At 46.2% G+C, this 26,641-nt stretch overlaps 1 protein-coding gene across 1 annotated transcript; it reads right to left on the bottom strand.

The window, feature by feature from the left end:
* Positions 1 to 131: 131 nt before the first annotated feature.
* On the bottom strand, positions 132 to 26,118 carry LOC112229920 (prolyl endopeptidase). The gene is made up of 15 exons (XM_024396068.2): positions 25,928 to 26,118; positions 18,269 to 18,343; positions 18,028 to 18,161; positions 16,225 to 16,355; positions 15,736 to 15,945; positions 8,049 to 8,170; positions 7,618 to 7,723; positions 6,874 to 7,065; positions 4,736 to 4,933; positions 4,307 to 4,410; positions 4,081 to 4,217; positions 3,419 to 3,513; positions 2,880 to 3,011; positions 1,410 to 1,566; positions 132 to 1,270 (listed from the first exon to the last, which is right to left on the bottom strand). The coding sequence occupies exons 1-15, from the start codon at positions 25,967 to 25,969 to the stop codon at positions 976 to 978; spliced, it is 2,130 nt and encodes a 709-aa protein (XP_024251836.1). The 5' UTR covers positions 25,970 to 26,118; the 3' UTR covers positions 132 to 975.
* Positions 26,119 to 26,641: the final 523 nt, after the last annotated feature.

Below are 26,641 nucleotides of genomic sequence, written 5' to 3'. Positions count from 1 at the left end.
CTGCCCTTAAGCTTGCTATTACGGTGTGGTAGGACTGGAGTTGCAATTTGTGGTTGCGGTTATAAAACAAGTTGAAAGACTGAATAGATTAATTGAGCACGACTGAATGAACCCCCATATAATGCAACGAATGACAGCACTGTTTTTAATTTAGCCTTGTCTTTCAATACAGAGCGAGCACTTGTATAAACACATTTACAGCTAATAAAAATGAAAGACCTTGAAATGGGTCCATTTTCAAAGAGCTAAACACGTTCAGGCTATGGTGGATGGCACAATGGAGAAAGCCAAGGTATACATTTTGTGCTTATTTTTCTCTGAATAGGGTAGCTATTTGATAAGACTGTCATCGGTGAGGACTGTTAGCAGTCTGGCTGACAGCTAAGGTTGCACAGTCAGGAAGTGAAGCTCCGTAAAGCTATTCCACTGTAACATACTGCCACCTACTGGGTATAGAGGACAAGTGCATCCTAGAGAACTAAGTGGAAGCAATCTTACCCACAAAAAAATTCCATTACAGGAAAAAGTGATAAATGATGTACAATTGGCAAAACATCGTAGAAATAACATTTTATTTATACAAAATAAAGTGAATATATTGATAAGTTATCAAAACATCACAGCAGGGTAGGCCTACACAAAACACAGCCCTTATTTGAAGTGTTTCTAAAATAAATGGTAGAAAAACGATTGGAACCATTTCCCTGTTTGACTGTTAGATTTTATGGGTATTATGACACGTCCACTGTGGGGTTTTATAGTGTACAGTATCAGTTTGTCAAACACCACCTGTTTTCCCAGTGCAAGTTACTCTTGTCTCATCCTCCCTCCACTCCTTAAATTTCCCTCCCCATTCCTCTCTCCTAACCTCCTCTGTCTCTGCTAATCTCTCCCGCTACTCCTCTTTTTCTCACTTTTCCTTTACCTTTTCCCTCCCCTTTTCTCCTCCCTCCCTCCCTGCCTCCCCTCCCTCCCTCACTCTCTCCAGCTCAGCCCCAGTGTCTGGGCGATGAAGGAGAAGATGTGAGTATCCTCCAGGATGGCCTTAGCAGTAGGCTTGCCCGCTCCGTGACCGCTGCGGGTGTCCACCCTGACCATGAGAGGCTGGCGCTGCCCGGGGCTGCTGCCCACACCGTGCTGCAGTGTGGCACAGTACTTCAGGGTGTGAAGGGGCACCACCCGGTCGTCATGGTCAGCAGTCAGTAGGAGCATGGCAGGGTAGGAAGCGCCAGCATGAGGGTTAGGGGGGAGGTTGTGAAGAGGGGAGTACCTGAGGGTGAGAGGGGAGAGGAGGGAGAATGTATTTATTGTACAAATTACGAAGTGCATGTGCAGAGACGCAGTTGTGTTTATGTTCAGTATGTGATGTATGTTTAGTGTGTGTGTGTGATAAAGTATGCCCGACTTACTCAATGAGCCATTTGAACTGCTCAGGGTGGTCTGCGCAGCCGTAGTCAGTGGTCCAGGCGTGGCCGATGGTGAACTTGTGGAACTTGAGCATGTCCATCACCCCAACTTCAGCCACAGCACAGCCGAACAGGTCCGGACGTTGGTTCACACATGCCGCTGGGTGTGCGTGAGTGAAAGAGTTACATCTCATACACACCAGTGTCCGCACAGCAAAGACCTTGGAAGTCGTCAGTCACTCAGCCTTGTTAAAATACTCCAAACCAGGAAGTGGCTGCAGTGTTTGGCAATGCATATCCATGTGTATTACTTATGGTCTCGATTCCAAACTGTCTGAGCTAATGTTGTTATTTTGTAGAAAGCACTTGTTGATACTAGCCAGATAACTACCTAGCAAGATGACAAAGAACACATTTTATTCACTCTCCATAATCCTATACTGCCAGCCCATAGCAAAATGTTTAGCATATTTGCTACTAGCACAACATTACTAAATAGCTAGCTAAGGACGCTGCACTAACTCAGGCAGCTAACACAGGAAGCTGTTTCATGAAAACTAACTAACCCATTGTGTTTTAATTATAACGTTAATAATAGCTACAGTGGTTCGCTAGCTTGGACAAAGTATTTAGTGTTTTGTGCATTGCGCCTGTGCACATAGCTAGCTACCATCCCATAGCCTACGTTGCATATGAAGTGTGACTGGCTCATCCGTGGAGTCAATGCCCTCTTTTTCCCCCTTTTTTGTTGGCTTCCCCACGTGGGGGTTCGTGCTCTCTGACTGGCTCAAAGTCAAGTTGTTGTCAACTAACAAGAATTGAATTGGTAGGTGTTGCTACTGCTCTTACAAAAAAAAAAAAAAATGCAGTTTTAAAATGTGCAGTGAAAGTGCAGTAAATGCAATCAACTGTTATTTTGAATGCAGTATTTGCAACATACTGCAATCTTTTTTTAAATAAGGGTGGGTTGGCACACAGCAGGTTCTGCTTTTGTTCTAGCAAGGAAAGGAACGGGCTTCCACTGTGATAAGTACCTATCGGCAGTGAGATTCTCGGTGTGTTGTGAGAGGGAAAGACCTGTCTTACACTTGTTACACGCATAATTATACTTCTTTAAAACATACCCAACTCACTCTTTGACCCTCGCACACACTACAACAACATCCAATCTCGCCTAAATGGCCAATTAAAATAGGGAAGAACACTTTAGTTGGTTTTGTACAATGCCATATGGTTGGCAGTCTTTCTAAATCATGTAGCTTACTACTGTTTAATGTGCTGCGTAATCACTGTATTCATTTAAGCTAAGTAGCTAACTACTATTGGATGGATTTTAAATTAACAATCATACTGAAGATATAAAAAAAATGAAAATAGATAATACAGTAATGACTGATCGAACTAGGAGACCATTTAGAAAGATGGTCTTAAAACACACACACACAGACACTCTTCCCCATCCCCTCTCCATACCCACGAGCAGTCCCCCATTGGAGGCTCCGTTGATGGCTATGCGGCTGGCTGTGGTGTAGTTCTCTTGGATCAGATACTCTGCTGCACACTGGAAGTCATCAAAGCAATTCATCTTGTTCCCCAGGGTACCACCTAGACAGAGACAGGAATTAAACTCAACAGGATACAGCCATAGTCTATAGATATTATTATATTAATAATATATGCCATTAAGCAGACATTTTTAACCAAAGCATGCAAACCATCCATACATTTTACGTGCAGGTGGACCCGGGAATCAAACCCACTATCCTGGCGTTGCAACTGCCAAAGCAGCACCATGCTCTATCAACTGGGCTACAGAGATAGACTGGGGCTGGATCTCAATAGTCATAACTACAGTAGTTTCCTGCTCATCTTATTTGCTCCACCCAAGGGTGAAAGGTGAAGGCAAAATGGTGAAAAGCTGTGCTCGTAAAATAGACTAGCGAATCACAGCTCATAGTTTTAGGTTAAATCAAGCTATTTTTGTGTGTCTTTTTGCGGTGAAGATACAATACCTTTGTGCCAGGTCTGTCCGTACTCCCCTCCTCCTCTGATGTTGGCTACAGCCAGGATTCCCCCCAGGTGTCTGACAAACAGCAGGTACGGAACACTGACACACAGAGAGAGAGGCACAGAGAGAGAGAGAGAGAGAGGCACAGAGAGAGAGAGAGAGAGAGGCACAGAGAGAGAGAGAGAGGCACAGAGAGAGAGAGAGGCACAGAGAGAGAGAGGCACAGAGAGAGAGAGGCACAGAGAGAGAGAGAGGCACAGAGAGAGAGAGAGGCACAGAGAGAGAGAGAGGCACAGAGAGAGCGAGACACAGAGAGAGAGAGAGAGACACAGAGAGAGAGAGACACAGAGAGAGAGAGAGACACAGAGAGAGAGAGACACAGAGAGAGAGACAGAGAGACACACAGAGAGAGACAGAGAGAGAGACAGAGAGAGAGAGAGAGAGAGAGAGAGAGAGACAAAGAGAGAGACAAAGAGAGAGAGACACAGAGAGAGAGAGAGACAGAGAGAGAGAGAGACACAGAGAGAGGCACAGAGAGAGCGGACAGGTGTCACTCAAATCCCACCGACACAGAATACAGGTCATTTGGATGACTTATATTTGTGAATTCCTGGAGGGGAAAGATACATAACGTTCCACTTGAGACTCATGCATTGTGATACTAACTTGTAGTATGGTTGGATGGAGTTCTCAAAACCTCCGTATCCGTACAGGAAGACAGGATGTGATCCGTCCTTCTTTAGACCACGGGCGTGCACCAGGAACATGGGGATTTTAGTTCCATCCTTACTGGGGTAAAACACCTGAAACCCACAACAATGTCATCATACTGAGATTGTCCAGATACTAAAAGTCGTTACTGTTCTTAGTTTGCAATCTGCTGTTGTCATACCTGGTTGGTCTCATAGTCCTCCTGTTGAATACCCTTCACCTCCACCTGTCTGAACACGGTGGGTTCTGGAGACGCCTGGCTCAGGTCACAGTGGTAGATCACACCTGAGTGGGACACGGACACACAGGGGTTTGAGGTCATGAGGAGGTCAAAGGTTAGAGATGAAGAGAAAGTTGGCAGAGAGGGTACCCAACAGTAGTATTCAAAGTGAGTCTTCTTTGTGTTGAATGATAGCCGTCACTCCATAGTGAGGATATTAACCCTAATGAATCATAATTAGGTGAAAGCACAAAAAAAGGAGGCATAAACACTTCAGGTTATGCAAATGAACATCAGCCTCGTCCATAGGTTAGTCCCAATAAATGACATATCCTTTTCATATATCTAACGCTGAATAAGTTGCGTATCCCCTGCGAGACAGTACAGTACCTGGCGTGGTGAAGGAGGTGAACTTGTAGAAGAAGTCAGAGTGTTTCTTCTTACAGCTGAGGCCCACCACAGTGCCCACGTCCAGAGGCAGATCTCTGACCAGACCACCAGTGGACAGCTCATACAACTGCAGGATGTCCTTCACGTCATGGACATAATTGACCAGCAGGTGGTGCTGGTTCACACAGGCTACAGTGCCTATGGGAACGCAGAGAAAATGCTCACAATGTAGGCTAATTGGTTTCTTTATGAGCATATCAGCAGGTCATTTATTTATGTTTAAAAACTTGAAGCATTATAACAAAAGCATAATGCACCAACAACCTGGCATATACACTGAGTGTACAAAACATTAGGAACACCTTCCTAATATTGAGTTGCACCCCCCTTTGTCCTCAGAACAGCCTCGATTCGTCGGGGCATGGACTCTACAAGGCATCGAAAGCGTTCCACAGGAACGCTGGCCCATGTTGTCTCCAATGCTTCCCACAGTTGTGTCAAGTTGGCTGGGAGTGGACCTCTACTCTGAATAGTTCGCTCCATCTCATCCCACAGATGCTCAATTGGATTGAGATCTGGTGACTGGGCAGGCCACTGCAGTAAGCTGAATTTACTGTAATGTTCTTGGAACCATTCCTGGATAATCCTAGCCTTGTGGCATGGGGCATTATCCTGCAGATGGATACACTGCTGCCATGAAGGGATGCATGGTGATGGTAATGGTGTTCAGATATCCTGTGGCATGCAAACGCTGCTCCACTTTTATCAAGGGAACCAAGGTGTGCCATGAAATCACACCCCGCACCATCACCACCACCAGCCTGCAATGTTGACACGCAGCATGATGGACGCATGTACTCGTGGTTTTCTCCATACCCTAGCAGGATGCATGTTTTGGAATATTTTTTTCTGTACAGGCTTCCTTCTTTCCCTCTGTCAATAAGGTTAGTATTGTGGAGTAACTACAATGTCGTTGATCCACCCTCAGATTTCTCCTATCACAGCCATTAAACTCTGTAACTGTCACCATTGGCCTCATGGTGAAATCCCTGAACGGTTTCCTTCCTCTCCAGCAACTGAGTTTGGAAGGACGCCTGTATCTTTGTAGTGACTAGTGTATTGATACACCATCCAAAGTGTAAGTAATAACTTCACCATGCTCAAAAGGATATTCAATGTCTGCTTTTATTTTGAATTTTTACCCAACTACCAATAAGTGCCATTATTTGGGAGGCATCGGAAAACCTTTGTGGTTGAATCTGTGTTTGAAATCCACCGGCTCGACTGAGGGACCTTATAGATAATTGTATGTGTGGGGTACAGAGATGAGGTAGTCATTCAAAGATATAATGATATTATTATTATATTAAACACTATTATTGCACACAGAGAGAGTCCATGCAACTTATTATGTGACGTGTTAAGACCATTTTTACTCCTGAACTTATTTAGGCTTTCCATAACAAAGGGGTTGAATACTTATTGTATTCATTCTAAAAATATAATTCCACTTTGACATTATGGGATATTGTGTGTTAGCCAATGACAAAAAAAAATCTAAATGTGGAGGAAAAAATCAAGGGGAATACCTTCTGAAGGCACTGAACAATGGTGAAACATTGGTTTCACCATTGGTTGATGCAATGCAACACCTTCACATCTAGTTAGCCAGGAACTTGACGAGGGCCGACCTAGTACCTTGCTACGTCACAAACCTCTTGCAGATGTATTTTGTTCTAAAACGTGATACATGAGTCAAAGTTCCCTTCCTAGCAAAAGTTGAACTTTTTATTTTAAATTCATGATATGACGAAGGTCGGTTAACCAAGATGAGAAGTTACCACTCACTGTGGTTGATAGACTGAAGCATGAATATGTCAATTAAAAAGGTTAAACCTAACCACACGGTATATATTTAATCCAGTGGTCTCCATCCCTGATTCTGGATTTTCAAATCGAAACTCGGGTTTTCGTTTCAGCCCAGCACTAAAAACATCTGATTCTGCTAATCACCATCATAAGGATTAGGTATTAGGTCATATCAGTTGTTTTAGTAGTGGACTGGAACAAAATCCTGCACACCCTGTAGCTCTTCAGAACGGAGGGAGGATTTGAGACCACTGCTCAAGTTCTCTTACCCAGGACGTCCTTGTCATGCTGGGGTAGGAGGGTCCTCCAGTGGTCCTTGTCTGGTTTCTCCAGGTCAATGTTGATCAGGCAGTAACGAGGGGCGTCCAGGTTGGTGCGGAAGGTGAACACACTGCCCTCGTTGGTGATGTAGGAGTACTGCGCCTCAAAGTTAGCCACCAGCTTCACCCAGGGCAGCAGGCCTATAGGTATAGGTGCAGTCAAATACTGAACAAAAATACAAACGCAACAGGTTAATTGTTGGTCCCATGTTTCATGAGCTGAAATAAGAGCCCAGAAATGCTCCATACACACAAAAAGCTTATTTCTCTCAAATTTTGGGCACAAATTAGTTTCCATCCCTGTTAGTGAGCATTTTATTGGGGGTGGGGTAGTGCTGAGGAGTATTTCTGTCTGCAATAAAGCCCTTTGGTGGGGAAAAACTCATTCTGATTGGCTGGGCATGGCTCGCCTGTGGGTAGGCCTGGATCCCAAGTGGTGGGCCTATGCCTTCCCAAGCCCACTCATGGCTGCGCCATGAGTGGGCAAAATTTACATTTTGAATCATTTCGTCCAGGCCATTTGAAAAACCAAAATGTCCGCTTCTCTTGCAGTCGTAAACCCATACACCAAAAGTTGTTTTAATTTCTACACATTTTAGAAGAAAAAGTGAATCATGCAAGGGAGCGAAAATATTGGACCGCATCTGTACAGGACAATAAGAACATTGTCTGATTAAGACGATAGGGACAGACCTGTGATGCCATTGGGCAGCTTCTGCAGGTCACAGTACCATAGCTGGTTGACTGGCTCACAGCCCTCTGTGATGTCCAGCACTGCATACCTGCCGTCATCTGACACCTAGAGAGAGAGAGAGAGAGAGAGAGAGAGAGAGAGAGAGAGAGAGAGAGAGAGAGAGAGAGAGAGAGAGAGAGAGAGAGAGAGAGAGAGAGAGAGAGTGAGAGAGAGAGAGAGAGAAAGCGCGAGTCTTTACTTACAAACTGAGATCAAATGATAGAAAGAGAAGACGGATCTGGGATTGAGAAAGAGAGGCAAACAAGGTGGAGGAGGGAGACAAAAGTGAGGGAAATGAGACAGAGAGTGATAGCAGTAGATTTACATGGAGAATGTGGTGTACAACAGGTAGGAAATGGAATGGAAAAAGCATTTGCTCTTCTAAGCCCACCGTTACTCCACTGTGCCATTTTGGATTGTCAGGGAACTCAGCCACCAGGATGTCCTCTGATTGGTTGGTGCCAATCACATGGTAGTAGAGTTTCTGGTTGAGGTTGGATGTGGTCTCTGTGCCTGTGTGGAGAAATGCAGAAAGCTGATTGGGTAACAGCACCTTTAGCGGAGTTGCATCAACTGAATGCATGCGGTTTTCAGGGATACAGCCAATTCAACCTAGCTTCCTTTTCCGCTGAAAACTGGATGTGGGAACTAGGGCTGTGGTGGTCATGTAATTTTGTCTGCCGGTGATTGACCGTTAATTAGCATAAACACAGGGCCTCCCGCGTGGCGCAGTGGTCTAAGGCACTGCATCGCAGTGCTAGCTTGGTTCGAGCCCAGGCTCTGTCGCAGCCGGCTGCGGCTTGGAGGCCCATGGGGCGGCGCACAATTGGCCCAGTGTCGTCCGAGTTAGGCTGGCAGGGATATCTTTGTCTCATTGCGCACTAGCGACTCCTGTGGCAGTCCGGTTGCAGTGCACGCTGATCAGGTCGCTAGGTGTATGGTGTTTCCTTCGACACATTGGTGCGGCTGGCTTCCGGGTTGGATGTGCATTGTGTCAAGAAGCAGTGTGGCTAGGTTGGGTTGTGTTTCGGAGGACGCATGGCTCTCGACCTTCACCTCTCCTGAGTCCGTACGTGAGTTGCAGTGATGAGACAAGACTGTAACTACTACCAATTGGATACCATGAAATTGGGGAGAAAAAAGGGGTAAAAAAATAATTAGCATAAACACGTTTAGCATCTCCTTGCTTCCTAACATAGCCTACAAGCCACTAATGCAGATCTTTGGAACATCTACATTTGAAAAAAGTCTAAAAATCAATTTGGTTCCCAAACTTTTTATAGTCCCGTACCCCTTCAAACATTCAACTTCCAGTGGCGTATCCCCTCTAGCACCAGGGTCAACCCACTCTATACGATATATTTAATAAATATAAGAATGACAGTGAGTTTTTGTCACAACCTGGCTCATGGGAAGTGACAAAGAGCTCTTACAGGACCAGGGCACAAATAATAAAATAATGAGCAATAATTCTGCTCTTCATTTAACCATCTTACATATAAAACCTTATTTGTTCATTGAAAATTGTGAATAACTCACCACAGGTTAATGAGACGGGTGTGCTTGAAAAGATGCACATAACTCTGCAACGTTGGGTTGTATTGGAGAGAGTCTCAGTCTTAAATCATTTTCCACACACAGTCTGTGCCTGTATTTAGTTTTCATGCTTGTGAGGGCCGAGAATCCACTCTCGCATAGGTACGTGGTTGCAAAGGGCATCAGTGTCTTAACAGCGCGATTTGCTAAGGCAGGATACTCTGAGCACAGCACAATCCAGAAATCTGGCAGTGGCTTCTGATTAAATAACATTTTCACAGAACCGCTAGTTGCAATTTGGATGAGGCTCTCTTGCTCAGATATCGGTAAGTGGACTGGAGGCAGGGCATGGAAGGGATAACGAATCCAGTTGTTTGTGTCACCCGTTTCGGAAAAGTACCTGCGTAATTGTGCACCCAACTCACTGAGGTGCTTCGTTATATCACATTTGACATTGTCCGTAAGCTTGAGTTTATTTGCACACAAAAAAAAATCATACAATGATGGAAAAACCTGTGCGTTGTTAATACAGACAGAGAAGAGCTCCAACTTCTTAATCATAGCCTCAATTCTGTCCCGCACATTGAATATAGTTGCGGAGAGTCCTTGTAATCCTAGATTCAAATCATTCAGGCAAGAAAAAAAACATCACCCAGATAGGCCAGTCGTGTGAGAAACTCGTTATCATGCAAGAGGTCAGACAAGTGAAAATGATGGTAAAAAAACTAAGCTCGTCTCTCAATTAAAAAAAGAAAACGTGTCAATACTTTGCCACTTAATAACCAGCGCAATTCTGAATGTTGTAAAAGCGTTACATGGTCGCTGCCCATATTGTTGCATAGTGCAGAAAATACACAAGAGTTCAGGAGCCTTGCTTTAAACAAAGCTAACCATTTTCACTGTAGTGTCCAAAATGTCTTTCAAGCTGTCAGGCATTCCCTTGGCAGCAAGAGCCTCTCGGTGGATGCTGCAGTGTACCCAAGTGGCGTCGGGAGCAACTCCTTGCACGTGCGTTACCACTCCACTATGTCTCCCTGTCATGGCTTTTGCGCCATCAGTACAGATACCAACACAGCTTGACCACCAAAGTCCATTTGATGTCACAAAGCTGTCCAATACTTTAAAAATATCCTCTCCTGTTGTCCTGGTTTCCAGTGGCTTGCAGAAGAGGATGTATTTCTTAATTGACCCCCCATAAACATAAAGGATATGTACCAGGAGCTGTGCCAGGTCCGCCCTGTCTGTTGACTCATCCAGCTGTAACGCATAGAATTCACTGGCTTGTATGCGAAGCAGTAATTGTTTCAAAACATCTCCTGCCATGTGATGTGTTGTGAAACAGTGTTGTTTGATGAAGCCATTGTCTGTATAGGTTTTTTGGGGCCTTTTCACCCAGCATTGTCCGAGCCATATCCGCGGCAGCAGTAAGAATTAAGTCCTCCACAATAGTATGGGGCTTGCCTGTCCAAGCCACTTGGTATCTCACCATATAAGACGCTTCTAGACCCTTCTTATTAATAGTATCTGTTGCTTTTATACATGTCTTACTACTTGAAAGTCATCTTAATTCTCGCTCAAAAAACTCCTGTGGCTTATTTTTCAAATTGTCATGTTTAGTTTCTAAATGTCTGCACAAGAGTGAAGGTTTCACTGAGTTGTGAGATAGTACTTTTACACATAAAACACACTGTGGCTGAGGAAAGGCACTACTCCCAATATAAGTAAACCCCAAATAATTGTAGTTCTCATCATATTTGCGCCTCTTCGATGGTCCAACGTCCCTATCTGTTGTTCGGTGCTTTTCAGGGGTAAAGGGGCAGTAGCTCTTCGACTGCATCAGACACAACTGTCCATGCTAGCTGTGCTAACAACAAATGTAGAGTTACTGATGCTAGCATTGAAAGTGCTCGTGGAAGCAGAACAACTTGTGTCGTCGACAGGTGCAGGTGTATTACTGCTGGTATCTCTACATCTCTACCAATAGAGCTGGTAGGTGTCTCTATGGACACGGGCCTAACTTTTTTTTAACCATTTATCCATTTTTGAGCAAACGGAATGAGCAGCAGCTACGTTTGGCTACATACGGACCATTAGTGGAATTCCCTCGAGAATAATGGTTAATGTGATTGGATGTTAATTATATGATATGAAGAAAATGTAGTCTATTTCAGAAGAACAGAATAGCATACTCTAAGTTGTCCTTATGTTAGGTCCTGATATGGCTTATGCCATATGGCTGTGGGCTACACTAGTTCATTTAGCAGACAAGATTTGCTTCAAATTCCGTGGCATTATTTTTTTATTATTTTATAGTATGAAGAATACAATTGAATATAGATTAATAAAATAGACAGGATATTTTCCCCAAATGATTTCAAAGGAAGTGCGCACATGCTGCTATTCCGTGTTGAGCGGTTAAGAACGAAACTGGTCCTCCTATATGCTTGATTTAGAGTTATTTATGTAACTTTCGTTGTGGTACAAACGTTGGGATATGTGTTTATGTTTAATACATTCTAAGGCTGCATGATGGGACTCTAATGATGATTTGAAAAAAGTCGCAAGCTGCACACACTTTATCAGTCTCTCATTCACACTTTGACAAGCACTTGATAATATTCTCACCAGGCCTCTAATTTCCCAGCAGCATCCCTCTTGTGTGACCATAATGCCTCCTAAAAAGTCCATACCTTTTGTGGACAAAGTAGCCGTTGTGCCCTTGGGCTGAATATAATAGGCTAATTATAATTTCCTTCTCCTGGCTGCCGTGCTCTGGCTGCCGCACCTCTCACTCACATGGCTCTGTCAGATGTAGATCCCAAATTAACACAACCACTCGCATCAACAATTTTTTTTTTTAAAGCAATGAGGTTGATCGTTTAGCTTAAAATGTTGATAAACTATTAGGTCATTCTTTCACATTATAAGCGCAGCAAGCACAAATGTTCCAAAATGCAATCAATTAGAGGGAAAACACTTTTCTCGAAAGTGACGGCAAAACGCGATTATGCATGTAATGGTGCATTTCTATGGTGAAAATTATCTTCCTCAAACTTGAAAATCTTGCACAGCCTATGTATACCAGTTAGGCTCTACATCGGTTATAAATAGGATTAATGTGCTTCATTTTAAGAAGTTATTTGGTCACTTTAGTTGTGATACAAACCTTATCAAAACCTATAGGCGAGGATACATAAGGTGTGCGACTATGATTTGAAAAAGTTGAGCTGTTTCTTGCCTTATTAATCCACAATGCCTTAATGCACAAGCTGTGCATCATTCACAAGTGACAGGCTGATATTGTCACCCATCAGACTATTCTTCATTTAATGTTATCTTTACATATACTAAATAATATGTGTGATATTACTTGATTTAGAATGGACCATTATCATGCTCCTGTCAGGGGCATGGAAAAAATAATAATGGTTAATGGTTCATTTTCATGCCAGCCATGTTGCGTAACATGAGCTCATGAAATGTTCAATTACATTTGCATTGATGTCAGAGAGATAAGAACAGGCCTGGGCAACTCCAGTCCTCGGGGCCAGATTGGTGTTACGCTTTTGCCCCAGCTAACACACCTGACTCCAATAATCAACTAACCACGATCTTCAGTTAAAAATGCTATTAGTTTAAATCAGCTGTGTTTGCTAGGGATGATGGGGGAACAGTGTGACACCAACTGGCCCCCGAGGACTGGAGTTGCCCAGGCCTGGATTAGAGGTACAATAGAGTGCTGAGTACCGGGCAGTTAGCAAGTTTGGTAGGCGACTAAGAAGCCATGGCTAAACGGCCACGTGGCATTTAACTGCCGTCATGACTCATGACCGCCGATGTGGCGGTAATATGGTCACTTTAACAGCCCTAGTGGGAACTCCGCTCAGGCATTTATTTTACGCCTGCTACATCGGGTTAAGGTAACACTGATCAGTGGTGATTGATGATTGGTGGAAACACACTGAGAGAGATATTTGGTAACAGCGTTATTTTACGTTCTAGGCATGGGGGAGAAAATGTGTTACGAGACATGATCATTTAGAAGATTGTCTACACTTCCTCTTTCTCGTTTTCTATTCTCCCAGTCAGTATTAAATACAACGTTTTGGCCCCGCCCGCCTGTGGGGAAACCCCAATGGCTCACAGCAAAAACTTGACAGTCAATTACAAAACTACATTTAAGAAAAGTACAACCTGTCTAAAGATGACATTTTCAACATTGCCTGCTCCCAAGCGTTCTCACCTTAGAAAAACATACTATTGTACGGCTTCCCTCATGCCCCTTTCCGTGATGGCGCTAACTAACGTTAGCCACGTCAGTGAGTGAGTGGTTAAAAAAGTGAGTGGAGTTAAAAAACAGACTATACTAAACGAATAACTGTAAATTTCGTATCTGTGATTAAAGGTTTTCCACACACATGCAGTGCCTTCAGAAAGTATTCAGACCCCTTGACTTTTTCCACATTTTGTTACTTTACAGCCTTATTCTAAAATTCATTACATCGTTTTTTCTCTCTCAGTCTACACACAATACCTCATAATGAAAAAGATACACTGTTTTTATCCATTTTAACAACAAAACAAAAAAATGTAATATTACATTTGCATAAGTATTCAGACCCTTTACTCAGTACTTTGTTGAAGCACCTTTGACAGCGATTACTGCCTTGAGTCTTCTTGAGTATGACGCTACAAGCTTGGCACACCTGTATTTGGGGAGTTTCTTCCATTCTTCTCTGCAGATCCTCTCAAGTTCTGTCAGGTTGGATGGGGAGCGTCACTGCACAGCTATTTCCAGGTCTCTCCAGAGATGTTTGATCTGGTTCAAGTCCGAACACTGGCTGGACCACTCAACGACATTCAGAGACTTGTCCCGAAGCCACTCCTGCATTGTCTTGGCTGTGTGCTTAGGGTTGTTGTCCTGATGGAAGGTGAACCTTTGCCCCAGTCTGAGATCCTGAGCGCCTCTGGAGCAGGAGTGGCTTCATTTTAGGATCTCACTGCACATTGCTCTGTTGATCTTTACCTCGATCCTGACTAGTCTCCCTGTTGCTGAAAAACATCCCACAGCATGATGCTACCACCACCATGCTTGATGGTGCCAGGTTTCCTCCAGACGTGCCTTTTGGCAAACTCATAGCGGGCGGTCATGTGCATTTTACTGAGGAGTGACTTCCGTCTGGTCACTCTACCATAACGGCCTAATCCCATCTCCACAGAGAAACTCCAGAGCTCTGTCAGAGTGACCATCGGGTTCTTGGTCACCTCCCTGACCATGGCCCTTCTCCCCCGATTGCTCAGTTTGGCTGGGGCGGCCAGCTCAAGGAATAGTTTTAGTGGTTTCAAACTTATACCATTTTAAGAATGATGGAGGCCACTGTGTTCTTGGGGACAGAAATGTTTTGGTACCCTTCCCCAGATCTGTGCCTAGACACAATCCTGTCTCGGAGCTCTACGGACAATTCCTTCAACCTCATGTCTTGGTTTTTGCTCTGACAGGCACTGTTAACTGTGGGACCTTATATAGACAGGTGTGTGCCTTTCCAAATAATTTCCAATCAATTTAATTTACCAGAGGTGAATTCCAATCAAGTTGTAGAAACATCTCAAGGGGCGGCAGGTAACCTAGTGGTTAGAGCATTGGGCCAGTAACCAAAAGGTTGCTAGATCGAATCCCCGAGCTGACAAAATCTGTCGTTCTGCCCCTGAACAAAGCAGTTAACACACTGTTCCTAGGCCATCATTGTAAATAAGAATTTGTTCTTAACTGACTTGCCTAGTTAAATAAAGGTGAAATAAAAAATACATGTAAAAAAAGGTTGATCAATGGAAACAGGATGCACCTGAGCTCAATTTCAAGTCCCATAGCAAAGATTTGGAATAAATAAGTTGTTTCTTTGTTTTTAATACATTTGCAAAAATGTCCAAAAACCTGTTTTTGCTTTGTCATTATGATTGATGATTTTTTTTGGGATTTAATCCATTTTTAGAATAAGGCTGTAATGTAACAAAATGTGGAAAAGGTCAAGTGGTCTGAATACTTTCCAAAGGCCCTGTACATTAGCTACATGTACCCTACTTGGACACTGAGTCACCACAATTTCCCACTCTCCCATACCGAATAGTCTGAAGTCACAGGGCTCTTCTCACAGGCTCTATTTCCCTATGTAGAAGTATTGACCTTGTTACATGTACATTGAACAACACGGCAGCTTTTCGGCATGTTTTGATATTTCTATACATCACAACATCAACTACAAAAAAAAATGTTTTTTTACAATGACGGGAAAGAATGTTTGTTTTTCCCAATTTGTGAGAGTGGTTGAGGGGAATTCCTTCTCATGACATGAATACCGAGTATTTCTGCCCTCCACCCACATGCACTGTGCATGTATCTTCGCTTGTGTGCGTACGTGCTTTTACAATAGGTGTGTGTGTGTGTTTCAATGTATCTGTGCACTTGAACACTATTTTGAGCTGTATACAGTAGATAACATATACATGTGTTTGTGTATGTTTGTGTGCCTGTGTGTGTGTCTCACCATCAGCCTTGCCGTCCTGCCGGGGGTAGCAGTTATAAAACACTCCGCGGGCATCGTGGGTCCAGGCCAGGCAGCTGAACTTCACCCTGTCCAGGACATCAGGCAGCTTCGTGAGGTCATCAGCCTTCAGGAAGTGCACCGTCACCCAGTCGGAGCCGCTGGAGCTCAGGCCGTACGCAAAGTACTCGCACTCCTCCGATAGGCGCCCCACTGGAAGGAGAGAGGAAGGGGAAGATGAGAGAGGCAAGGATAGAGGAAGAATAGACATGACATTATGTGTGATATTCAAGTGTATAATGTAGTCCTATCATTGATGTTTTTGTGTTTTAGCAATGTACTCCCCCTTTGTCACAGCAATGAAATCTAATAACAAAGGAAGAATGTACATGGCTTAACAAGAGAGGGGTGGGGGGGAGAGTTGTGAGGGCTCAGGTTGAGACAGACAAAGTTACAGTGTGTTTGTGTGTATTACAGTAACCAGGAGCTCACTCTTCAAGGCTACAGTCCCATCCTCAGACAGTGTGTTTGGGTCAAAGAAGACTGTGGCTGGTCCATCCAGAGAGTCCTGCACATAGAGTGCATCCTGGTTCTGCAGGCCCTGGTTATGGAAGTAGAAATACCTACAGAGGAAACACACAGTAACACCGGTTACGTCATGGAGAGCATCAGACACACATATGTACTCTTTATACAGTGTATAACAACCCAACCAGTGGAATAACCTGTATGTGACATATAATAATGGCAGTATGTACCTGCAGTTATTAAGTAGTTACCTCTTTTGCCCTCAATTTTGTGAATTTTCTTGGGAAACAGAAACAACAGTAATCAGGCTTTTGCTCCAGCACTGAATCTGTTGATTCAGCTCATCGACTGATTCCTAACCTGTTCTTGTAGGGGCAGCTGTATTTTAGTTAACATGTTTCCTCTCTTGTAGGGGCAGCTGTATTTTAGTTAACATGTTTCCTCTCTTGTAGGGGCAGCTGTATTTTAGTTAACATGTTTCCTCTCTTGGGGGCAGCTGTATTTTAGTTAACATGTTTCCTCTCTTGTAGGGGCAGCTGTATTTTAGTTAACATGTTTCCTCTCTTGTAGGGGCAGCTGTATTTTTTAGTTAACATGTTTCCTCTCTTGTAGGGGCAGCTGTATTTTAGTTAACATGTTTCCTCTCTTGTAGGGGCAGCTGTATTTTAGTTAACATGTTTCCTCTCTTGTAGGGGCAGCTGTATTTTAGTTAACATGTTTCCTCTCTTGTAGGGGCAGCTGTATTTTAGTTAACATGTTTCCTCTCTTGTAGGGGCAGCTGTATTTTAGTTAACATGTTTCCTCTCTTGTAGGGGCAGCTGTATTTTTTAGTTAACATGTTTCCTCTCTTGTAGGGGCAGCTGTATTTTAGTTAACATGTTCCTCTCTTGTAGGGGCAGCTGTATTTTAGTTAACATGTTTCCTCTCTTGTAGGGGCAGCTGTATTTTAGTTAACATGTTTCCTCTCTTGTAGGGGCAGCTGTATTTTAGTTAACATGTTTCCTCTCTTGTAGGGGGGCAGCTGTATTTTAGTTAACATGTTTCCTCTCTTGTAGGGGCAGCTGTATTTTAGTTAACATGTTTCCTCTCTTGTAGGGGCAGCTGTATTTTAGTTAACATGTTTCCTCTCTTGTAGGGGCAGCTGTATTTTAGTTAACATGTTTCCTCTCTTGTAGGGGCAGCTGTATTTTAGTTAACATGTTTCCTCTCTTGTAGGGGTAGCTGTATTTTAGTTAACATGTTTCCTCTCTTGTAGGGGCAGCTGTATTTTAGTTAACATGTTTCCTCTCTTGTAGGGGCAGCTGTATTTTAGTTAACATGTTTCCTCTCTTGTAGGGGCAGCTGTATTTTAGTTAACATGTTTCCTCTCTTGTAGGGGCAGCTGTATTTTAGTTAACATGTTTCCTCTCTTGTAGGGGTAGCTGTATTTTAGTTAACATGTTTCCTCTCTTGTAGGGGCAGCTGTATTTTAGTTAACATGTTTCCTCTCTTGTAGGGGCAGCTGTATTTTAGTTAACATGTTTCCTCTCTTGTAGGGGCAGCTGTATTTTAGTTAACATGTTTCCTCTCTTGTAGGGGCAGCTGTAATTTAGTTCCTACCTGTTTCCTCGCTAAAAGGGGCAACTGTATTTTAGTTCCTACCTGTTTCCTCGCTAAAAGGGGCAACTGTATTTTAGTTCCTACCTGTTTCCTCGCTTATAGGGGCAGCTGTATTTTAGTTCCTACCTGTTTCCTCGCTTATAGGGGCTGCTGTATTTTAGTTCCTACCTGTTTCCTCTCTTGTAGGGGCAGCTGTATTTGGGGTAGTCATAGAGCTCAGTTAGCCGCTGGTGAAACTGAGGCCTGACCGCACACTGCTCCAGGAATGGCATGGTCAGCTTATTCTGCTCCTCCACAAAGGCCTGGGCAAACACATGCACACGCACACACACGTCAGAGTTCAGGAACAGGTTAGAACTATAATGTTGTAATTCATCCCTTGTTATTGTGTATTTTCCATCACAATCACCTTTGTTTCATCACTGTCAGGATCTTCCAACCAGGCATAAGGGTCATATATCTTAACCCCATGGTAGTTATCCACCTACAGGATTAAAAACAACACTTAAGTATTGCAATACACACTAAAAAACACACTTACGTTGCACAAAATGTTTGAAAAGGATGAATCACTACCGCACCTGTCCAGCAGAGTCACATAGAATGTCAGTAAATCATCTTATGTTACATTTAATGGGGTATTGTCACGAGTCAGACCGAGGGTGGTTCCCCTTCCCGGGCGGGTGGCGCTCGGCGGTCGTCGTCACCGGCCTATTAGCTGCCACTGATTGTCTTTCCTCCCCCTCCTTGTATGTTTATTGGTAGCACCTGTTTATGTTTAATTAGTTTGTCTTTATTAGACAGCCGGCCCGCCTGGTTGTTGTGCGGGATTATTTCAGTGTAACCTTCGGTTCTGTTGTAGAGGTACGTGTTAGTGCCTGGTCGTGATTTTTTCCGTTGTACATTTTGATTCCCTGTGTTTGGGAACGTAACTATTGTGAGCACCCTGTGGTGCATTGGTGCTATTAAAGACGCACAGCATTTCACTCTCTGTCTCCTGCATTTGACTCCACACCCACGACACCCGGAGCATTACAGAATCCCGCACCACCAAATTGAATGGAGTCAGCAGGAGCAGCAGCCAACCCTCTCCCATCGATGGAGGAACGGGTTCTCCACCACACCACCGCCCTCCATCGGATCGGATCCGCGATGGATCAAGTGATGGAGAGAATGGACCGATGGGAGAGGAGTGGTCTCCTCTCTCCACCTTCGGCACCCACGGTTCCGGAACTCCCCATCTCCCGACTCCAGCACCCTCCGTCTGACGCCACCGAGGGCTTATGATGGAGCGGCGGCGGGTTGCCAGGGGTTTCTGCTTCAGCTGGAGCTATACCTGGCCACCATCAGACCCACTCCCTCAGGAGCAGAGAGGGTGAGTGTCCTCATCTCCTGCCTCACGGGTCGTGCTCTGGAGTGGGCGAACGCAGTCTGGAATGGCCCAGACTCAGCGCGGGAGCACTACCCAGAGTTTTCCCGCCGCTTCCGCCGTGTTTGATCACCCTCTAGACGGCCGGGCGGTGGGAGAACGACTATTTCATCTCAGGCAGGAGAGGAGGAGCGCCCAGGATTACGCGCTGGAGTTCCGGACCTTGGCAGCCGGATCTGGGTGGAACGACAGGGCCCTTATGGACCACTACAGGTGTAGTCTCCGAGAGGACGTCCGCCAGGAGTTAGCATGTCGGGACACCACTCTGTCACTGAATCAGCTGATTGACATGTCCATTCGACTGGATAATCTGCTAGCTGCCCGCGGGCGTTCAGAGAGGGTCCTGTGCGTTCCACCACCCAGCCCCTCCGCTCCCATTCCGATGGAGTTGGGAGGGGCTGCGCCAAGGGGTACCGGAGGAGGAGGCCTTCCCTGCACCAACTGTGGTCGGAGAGGACACACGTCTGATCGGTGCTGGGGGGGTCCGTCTGGGAGTAGAGATGGCAGGCGAAACGCTTCGCGGTCACCCCAGGTGAGTCAGCATCAAACTCACCCAGAACCCCCTGTTGGCCACATGTTTGTCTTAACTTTTTTTCTTCACTTTTTTCCCTCTTCCCAGGATAGGGCGCTAGTCGATTCAGGCGCAGCTGGGAACTTTATGGATCGCGGACTCGCCCTTAAGTTAGGGGTTCCGCTGGTGCCGATAGATTCTCCTTTTCCCGTGCACTCCCTAGATAGCCGGCCATTAGGGTCAGGGATGGTCAGGGAGACCACGGTCCCACTGGACATGGTGACGCAGGGGAATCATAGGGAGCGTATCAGTTTTTTTATTATTGATTCGCCTGCGTTTCCAGTGGTGCTGGGGACTCCCTGGCTGGCCCGGCACAATCCTAAAATTTCGTGGAGACGGGGTTCTCCAGGGGTGATCAGAGGAGTGTTCTGGAAGGTGTTTGGGAGTTTCCATCGGTGCCACGTCGGTGGAGAGTCCAGACCAGGGTTCCACGGTGTGCATTCCCCCCGAGTATGCCGATTTGGCAATCGCTTTCAGTAAAGTGAAAGCGACTAAATTACCACCTTATCGACCGGGCAGGGATTGTACGATAGATCTCCAGGTAGACGCTGCGCTTCCCAAGAGTCACGTGTACCCGCTGTCCCAGGAGGAGACGTTGGCAATGGAGACATATGTCACGGAGTCGCTGGGACAGGGGTACATCTGGCCCTCCATTTCACCCGTCTCCTCGAGTTTCTTTTTTGTGAGGAAAAAGGAGGGAGGTTTGCGTCCGTGTATCGATTATAGAGGTCTAAACGCCATCACAGTGGGGTATAGTTACCCTCTACCTCTCATCGCTACGGCGGTGGAATCGTTCCACGGAGCGCAGTTCTTCACAAAACTGGATCTCAGAAGCGCGTATAGTCTGGTGCGTATTCGGAAGGGAGACGAGTGGAAAACTGCATTTAGTACCACATCAGGCCACTATGAGTACCTCGTCATGCCGTATGGGTTAAAGAATGCTCCAGCCGTTTTTCAATCCTTTGTAGATGAGATTCTCAGGGACCTGTGCGGGCAGGGAGTGGTTGTTTATATCGATGACATTCTGATCTACTCGGCCACTCACACCGCGCATGTGTCTCTGGTGCGCAAGGTGCTTGGTAGACTGCTGGAGCATGACCTATACGTCAAGGCTGAGAAATACGAGTTCTCTAAACGAGCCATCTCTTTTCTGGGATATCGCATTTCCACCTCGGGGGTAGTGATGGAGGGCGACCGCATTAGGGCCGTGCGTAATTGGCCGACTCCGACCATGGTAAAGGAGGTGCAGCGGTTTTTTGGTTTTGCCAACTACTACCGGAGGTTTATCCGGGGTTTTGGCCAGATAGCGGCTCCCATCACCTCACTGCTGAAGGGGGGCCCGGTGCGGTTGCAGTGGTCAGCAGAGGCGGACGGAGCATTCAACAAGTTGAAGGCGCTGTTCACTGATGCACCCGTGTTGGCACATCCGGACCCCTCTCTAGCATTCATAGTGGAGGTGGACGCGTCCGAGACTGGGGTGGGTGCCGTGCTATCACAGCGCTCGGGTACGCCACCAAAGCTCCGCCCCTGCGCTTTCTTCTCAAGGAAGCTCAGCCCAGCAGAGCGTAACTATGATGTGGGGGACCGGGAGTTGCTAGCGGTGGTTAGAGCTCTGAAGGTGTGGAGACACTGGCTTGAGGGGGCTAAGCACCCCTTTCTCATCTGGACCGACCACCAGAATCTGGAGTATATTCGGGCAGCTAGGAGACTTAACCCACGTCAGGCAAGGTGGGCCATATTCTTCACCCGGTTCCGGTTTACTTTGTCTTATAGACCGGGCTCCCAGAACGTAAAGGCTGACGCACTGTCCCGCCTTTACGACACGGAGGATGGGTCCACCGAACCTACTCCCATCCTTCCCGCCTCAAAGCTGGTAGCACCAGTGGTATGGGAGGTGGACTCGGACATCGAGCGGGCGGGCGTTACGGACCGAACCCGCGCCTCCTCAGTGTCCAGCGGGGCGAAGGTACGTGCCGCTTGGTGTTCGGGACAAACTGATTCGGTGGGCTCACGTCCTACCCTCCTCGGGTCACCCTGGGGTGACGAGGACAGTGGGGAGCCTTCAGGGGAGGTATTGGTGGCCTACGTTGGCTAAGGACGTTAAGGGTTATGTCTCCTGTTCAGTGTGCGCTCAGAGTAAGGCTCCTAGGCACCTTCCTAGAGGGAAGTTACAACCCCTCCCCGTTCCACAGCGGCCATGGTCACATCTGTCCATAGATTTCCTGACCGACCTTCCGCCGTCTCAGGGGAACACCACGGTTCTAGTGATTGTGGATCGGTTCTCTAAGTCCTGCCGTCTCCTCCCGTTGCCCGGTATCCCTACAGCCCTACAGACTGCGGAGGCGTTATTCACCCATGTCTTTCGGCACTACGGGGTGCCGGAGGATATCGTTTCTGATCGGGGCCCCCAATTCACGTCTCGGGTATGGAGAGCGTTCATGGAACGCTTGGGGGTCTCTGTCAGCCTGACCTCCGGTTATCACCCCGAGAGTAATGGGCAGGTGGAGAGAGTGAACCAGGAGGTGGGTAGGTTTCTGCGGTCGTATTGCCAGGATCGGCCAGGGGAGTGGGCACGATACATTCCCTGGGCTGAAATGGCTCAGAACTCACTACGCCACTCCTCTACTGACGTGTCCCTTTTCAGTGTGTGTTGGGGTACCAGCCGGTCCTGGCACCATGGCATCCGAGCCAGACCGAGGCTCCTGCGGTGGAGGAATGGGTACAGCGCTCCAAGGAGACCTCGAGGGCCGTCCAGGAATCTCTACAACAAGCGAGGGGACGGCAGAAGAGGAGTGCTGACCGCCACCGCAGTGAGGCCCCCGTGTTTGTACCGGGGGACAGGGTCTGGCTCTCGAACCGAAACCTACCTCTCTGCTTGCCCTGCTGGGAAGCTGGGTCCGCAGTGTGTAGGGCCCTTTAAAGTCCTGAGGAGAATAAACAAGGTGTGTTATCGATTACAACTCCCTTCCTATTATCATATTAACCCCTCGTTTCATGTGTCTCTCCTCAGGCCGGTGGTAGCTGGTCCCCTGCAGGACAGTGAGGTGCCGGAGGTCCCTCCCCACCCTCTGGACATCGAGGGGTCCCCGGCGTACACGATCCGGGCCATTCTGGACTCAAGACGCCGGGTGAGGGGCCTGCAGTACCTCGTGGACTGGGAGGGGTACGGTCCGGAGGAGATGTGCTGGGTACCGGTGGGGGACATCTTGGATCCATCCATGGTGAGGGATTTCCATCGCCTCCATCCGGATCGCCCTGCACCTCGTCCTCCGGGGCGACCTCGAGGCCGGTGTCGGCGCGCTGCGGGAGCCGCGCGTCAGGGGGGTACTGTCACGAGTCCGACCGAGGGTGGTTCCCCTTCCCATGCGGGTGGCGCTCGGCGGTCGTCGTCACCGGCCTATTAGCTGCCACTGATTGTCTTTCCTCCACCTCCTTGTATGTTTATTGGTAGCACCTGTTTATGTTTAATTAGTTTGTCTTTATTAGACAGCCGGCCCGCCTGGTTGTTGTGCGGGATTATTTCAGTGTAACCTTCGACTCTGTTGTAGAGGTACATGTTAGTGCCTGGTCGTGATTTTTTCCGTTGTACATTTTGATTCCCTGTGTTTGGGAACGTAACTATTGTGAGCACCCTGTGGTGCGTTGGTGCTATTAAAGACGCACAGCATTTCACTCTCTGTCTCCTGCATTTAACTCCACACCCACGACACCCGGAGCATTACAGGTATGGTGTGGCAATTTCCAATTAAAAAAAGATAACGTAATAACAACACAACTGACTGATTTATGGCCTATAGCACAGTGTACATCCCTCTGGCTAAAGACAAAATTAACGCAACAGTTCCTCAGAACTACAGGCCTTCGTTAGAGCCTGCAGCAGGAACAGTATCTCACTGGTTATTTTATTACCTTGAAGCTAGAATTCTTAGTTACTACATAAAAATAAAATAAATAAAAAAATATATACACTGCTCAAAAAATAAAGGGAACACTAAAATAACACATCCTAGATCTGAATGAATGAAATATTCTTATTAAATACTTTTTTCTTTACATAGTTGAATATGCTGACAACAAAATCACACAAAAATTATCAATGGAAATCAAATGTATCAACCCATGGAGGTCTGGATTTGGAGTCACACTCAAAAATTAAAGTGGAAAACCACACTACAGGCTGATCCAACTTTGATGTAATGGCCTTAAAACAAGTCAAAATGAGGCTCAGTAGTGTGTGTGGCCTCCACGTGCCTGTATGACCTCCCTACAATGCCTGGACATGCTCCTGATGAGGTGGCGGATGGTCTCCTGAGGGATCTCCTCCCAGACCTGGACTAAAGCATCCGCCAACTCCTGGACAGTCTGTGGTGCAACGTCGCGTTGGTGGATGGAGCGAGACATGATGTCCCAGATGTGCTCAATTGGATTCAGGTCTGGGGAACGGGCGGGCCAGTCCATAGCATCAATGCCTTCCTCTTGCAGGAACTGCTGACACACTCCAGCCACATGAGGTCTAGCATTGTCTTGCATTAGGAGGAACCCAGGGCCAACCACAACAGCATATGGTCTCACAAGGGGTCTGAGGATCTCATCTCGGTACCTAATGGCAGTCAGGCTACCTCTGGCGAGCACATGGAGGGCTGTGCGACCGCCCAAAGAAATGCCACACCACACCATGACTGACCCACCGTCAAACCGGTCATGCTGGAGGATGTTGCAAGCAGCAGAACATTTTCCACGTTGTCTCCAGACTGTCACGTCTGTCACATGTGCTCAGTGTGAACCTGCTTTCATCTGTGAAGAGCACAGGGTGCCAGTGGCGAATTTGCCAATCTTGGTGTTCTCTGGCAAATGCCAAACGTCCTGCACGGTGTTGGGCTGTAAGCACAACCCCCACCTGTGGACGTCGGGCCCTCATACCACCCTCACGGAGTCTGTTTCTGACCTTTTGAGCAGACACATGTGATGTCTGCTGCACATGTGCACATGCACAGACAGTGCTCCTCCTTGCACAAAGGCGGAGTTAGCGGTCCTGCTGCTGGGTTGTTGCCCTCCTACGGCCTCCTCCACGTCTCCTGATGTACTGGCCTGTCTCCTGGTAGCGCCTCCATGCTCTGGACACTACACTGACAGACACAGCAAACCTTCTTGCCACATCTCGCATTGATGTGCCATCCTGGATGAGCTGTACTACCTGAGCCACTTGTGTGGGTTGTAGACTCCGCCTCATGCTACCACTAGAGTGAAAGCACCGCCAGCATTCAAAAGTGACCAAAACATCAGCCAGGAAGCATAGGAACTGAGAAGTGGTCTGTGGTCCCCACCTGCAGAACCACTCCTTTATTGGGGGTGTCTTGCTAAATGCCTATAATTTCCACCTGTTGTCTATTCTATTTGCACAACAGCATGTGAAATTTATTGTCAATCAGTGTTGCTTCCTAAGTGGACAGTTTGATTTCACAGAAGTGTGATTGACTTGGAGTTACATTGTGTTGTTTAAGTGTTCCCTTTATTTTCTTTGAGCAGTGTATGTATACCCATTGATTATTGAAGAATATAACATACAAATGCCCCATGAGCTTAGTTCAACTGTGGTACCCCATCAAAACCCCAAATACAAGATAATTTTACTCCAATGTTAGTAAACAATGTACATATAAACAAACACTGTATAGCCTCAAAACATAGTTGAAACAATATTTGTTTTGTGATGGATGGTCAGTCTGCATCCATACCGGTCTATGAATTATTGTGGTTACATTTCTCCAGGCCCATCCCTCTGCTTTTTTACCAAAACACAGGCTTTATTATTGTTCCAAATAATGATTCTAGCTTTAATCTCATGACATTTCCCCTGTATAAAAGCAGTATAAAGATAAACGCCATAATTTGACATTTTTTTCAGGGTTACTCAGCTCAGCCACACTGGTTTTGCACGCAGTGAGGGCCTGCTCTTTTTTGCTCTCTCATCCTGCAATCTCTTCCTTCTTGTGCGCGGCGCCTAACACTTTAAGAATGGGCGAGAAGAGGTTGGAAGTTTGAAAGCGCTGTTGGAATTTGACACCGACCTTAGTCTCATCTCTCCGAGCTGCCGGGTACTTAAATGCCATGGCGCAGTGTTTAAATGTGTTCTTATGTCTCTTCAAAGCCGTCCGTCTGTTTTACTTTCTTTGTCTGTCCGGCTGTCTGTCCGTACCACTACTCCACACGCTGCATGACTCAGTGACAGGATGCCCGAAGTGAAAGTGAAATCATGTTCCCCTCTATTGTTATGACGGTTCACTAGTTACCACAGCCACAAGGTCAGAATGGTCTCTTATCGTTAAAAAAAATCGTGAAAACAGACACTTGATTTTTTTGGTGCTAATTTAAGTATAGGCATAAGGTTAGCACTGCGGTTTGGATCAGGATTGGGTTTAAAATGGGATTTTATGAAGATCATTTGCAGAAATAGGCGGGGTTTATTACGTTGTGGCTGTGTTAACTAGTGACTACCGGGTTTCACAAACTGACATGGGCAAAGATTTGCGTTCAAGTGCTAGTCGGAACTAGGAAACTCCTACTTGTAAATCGGTTGAGCGCTGCACGTGTATAACTACAACCATTTAGCAAATTTCTGAGTTTCCTTGTTCCAAACGCAGCATAAGTCATTGTTTATCTGTGACAGGTCTGTCTCGCTGAGGTCTGTCCTGCTCCCAACAGGATGTGACGTAATCACGATTCAGGCAGGTCAGGGCAAGGCACTGTCAATGACTACGGTGCTCTTATTTATTTAAAAGTTG

Source organism: Oncorhynchus tshawytscha, linkage group LG31, assembly GCF_018296145.1.
Source record: "Oncorhynchus tshawytscha isolate Ot180627B linkage group LG31, Otsh_v2.0, whole genome shotgun sequence".
Taxonomy (NCBI): Eukaryota; Metazoa; Chordata; class Actinopteri; order Salmoniformes; family Salmonidae; genus Oncorhynchus; species Oncorhynchus tshawytscha.
Note: the sequence above shows the minus strand (reverse complement) of the source record. Positions and strands in the feature narration are given on the sequence as shown.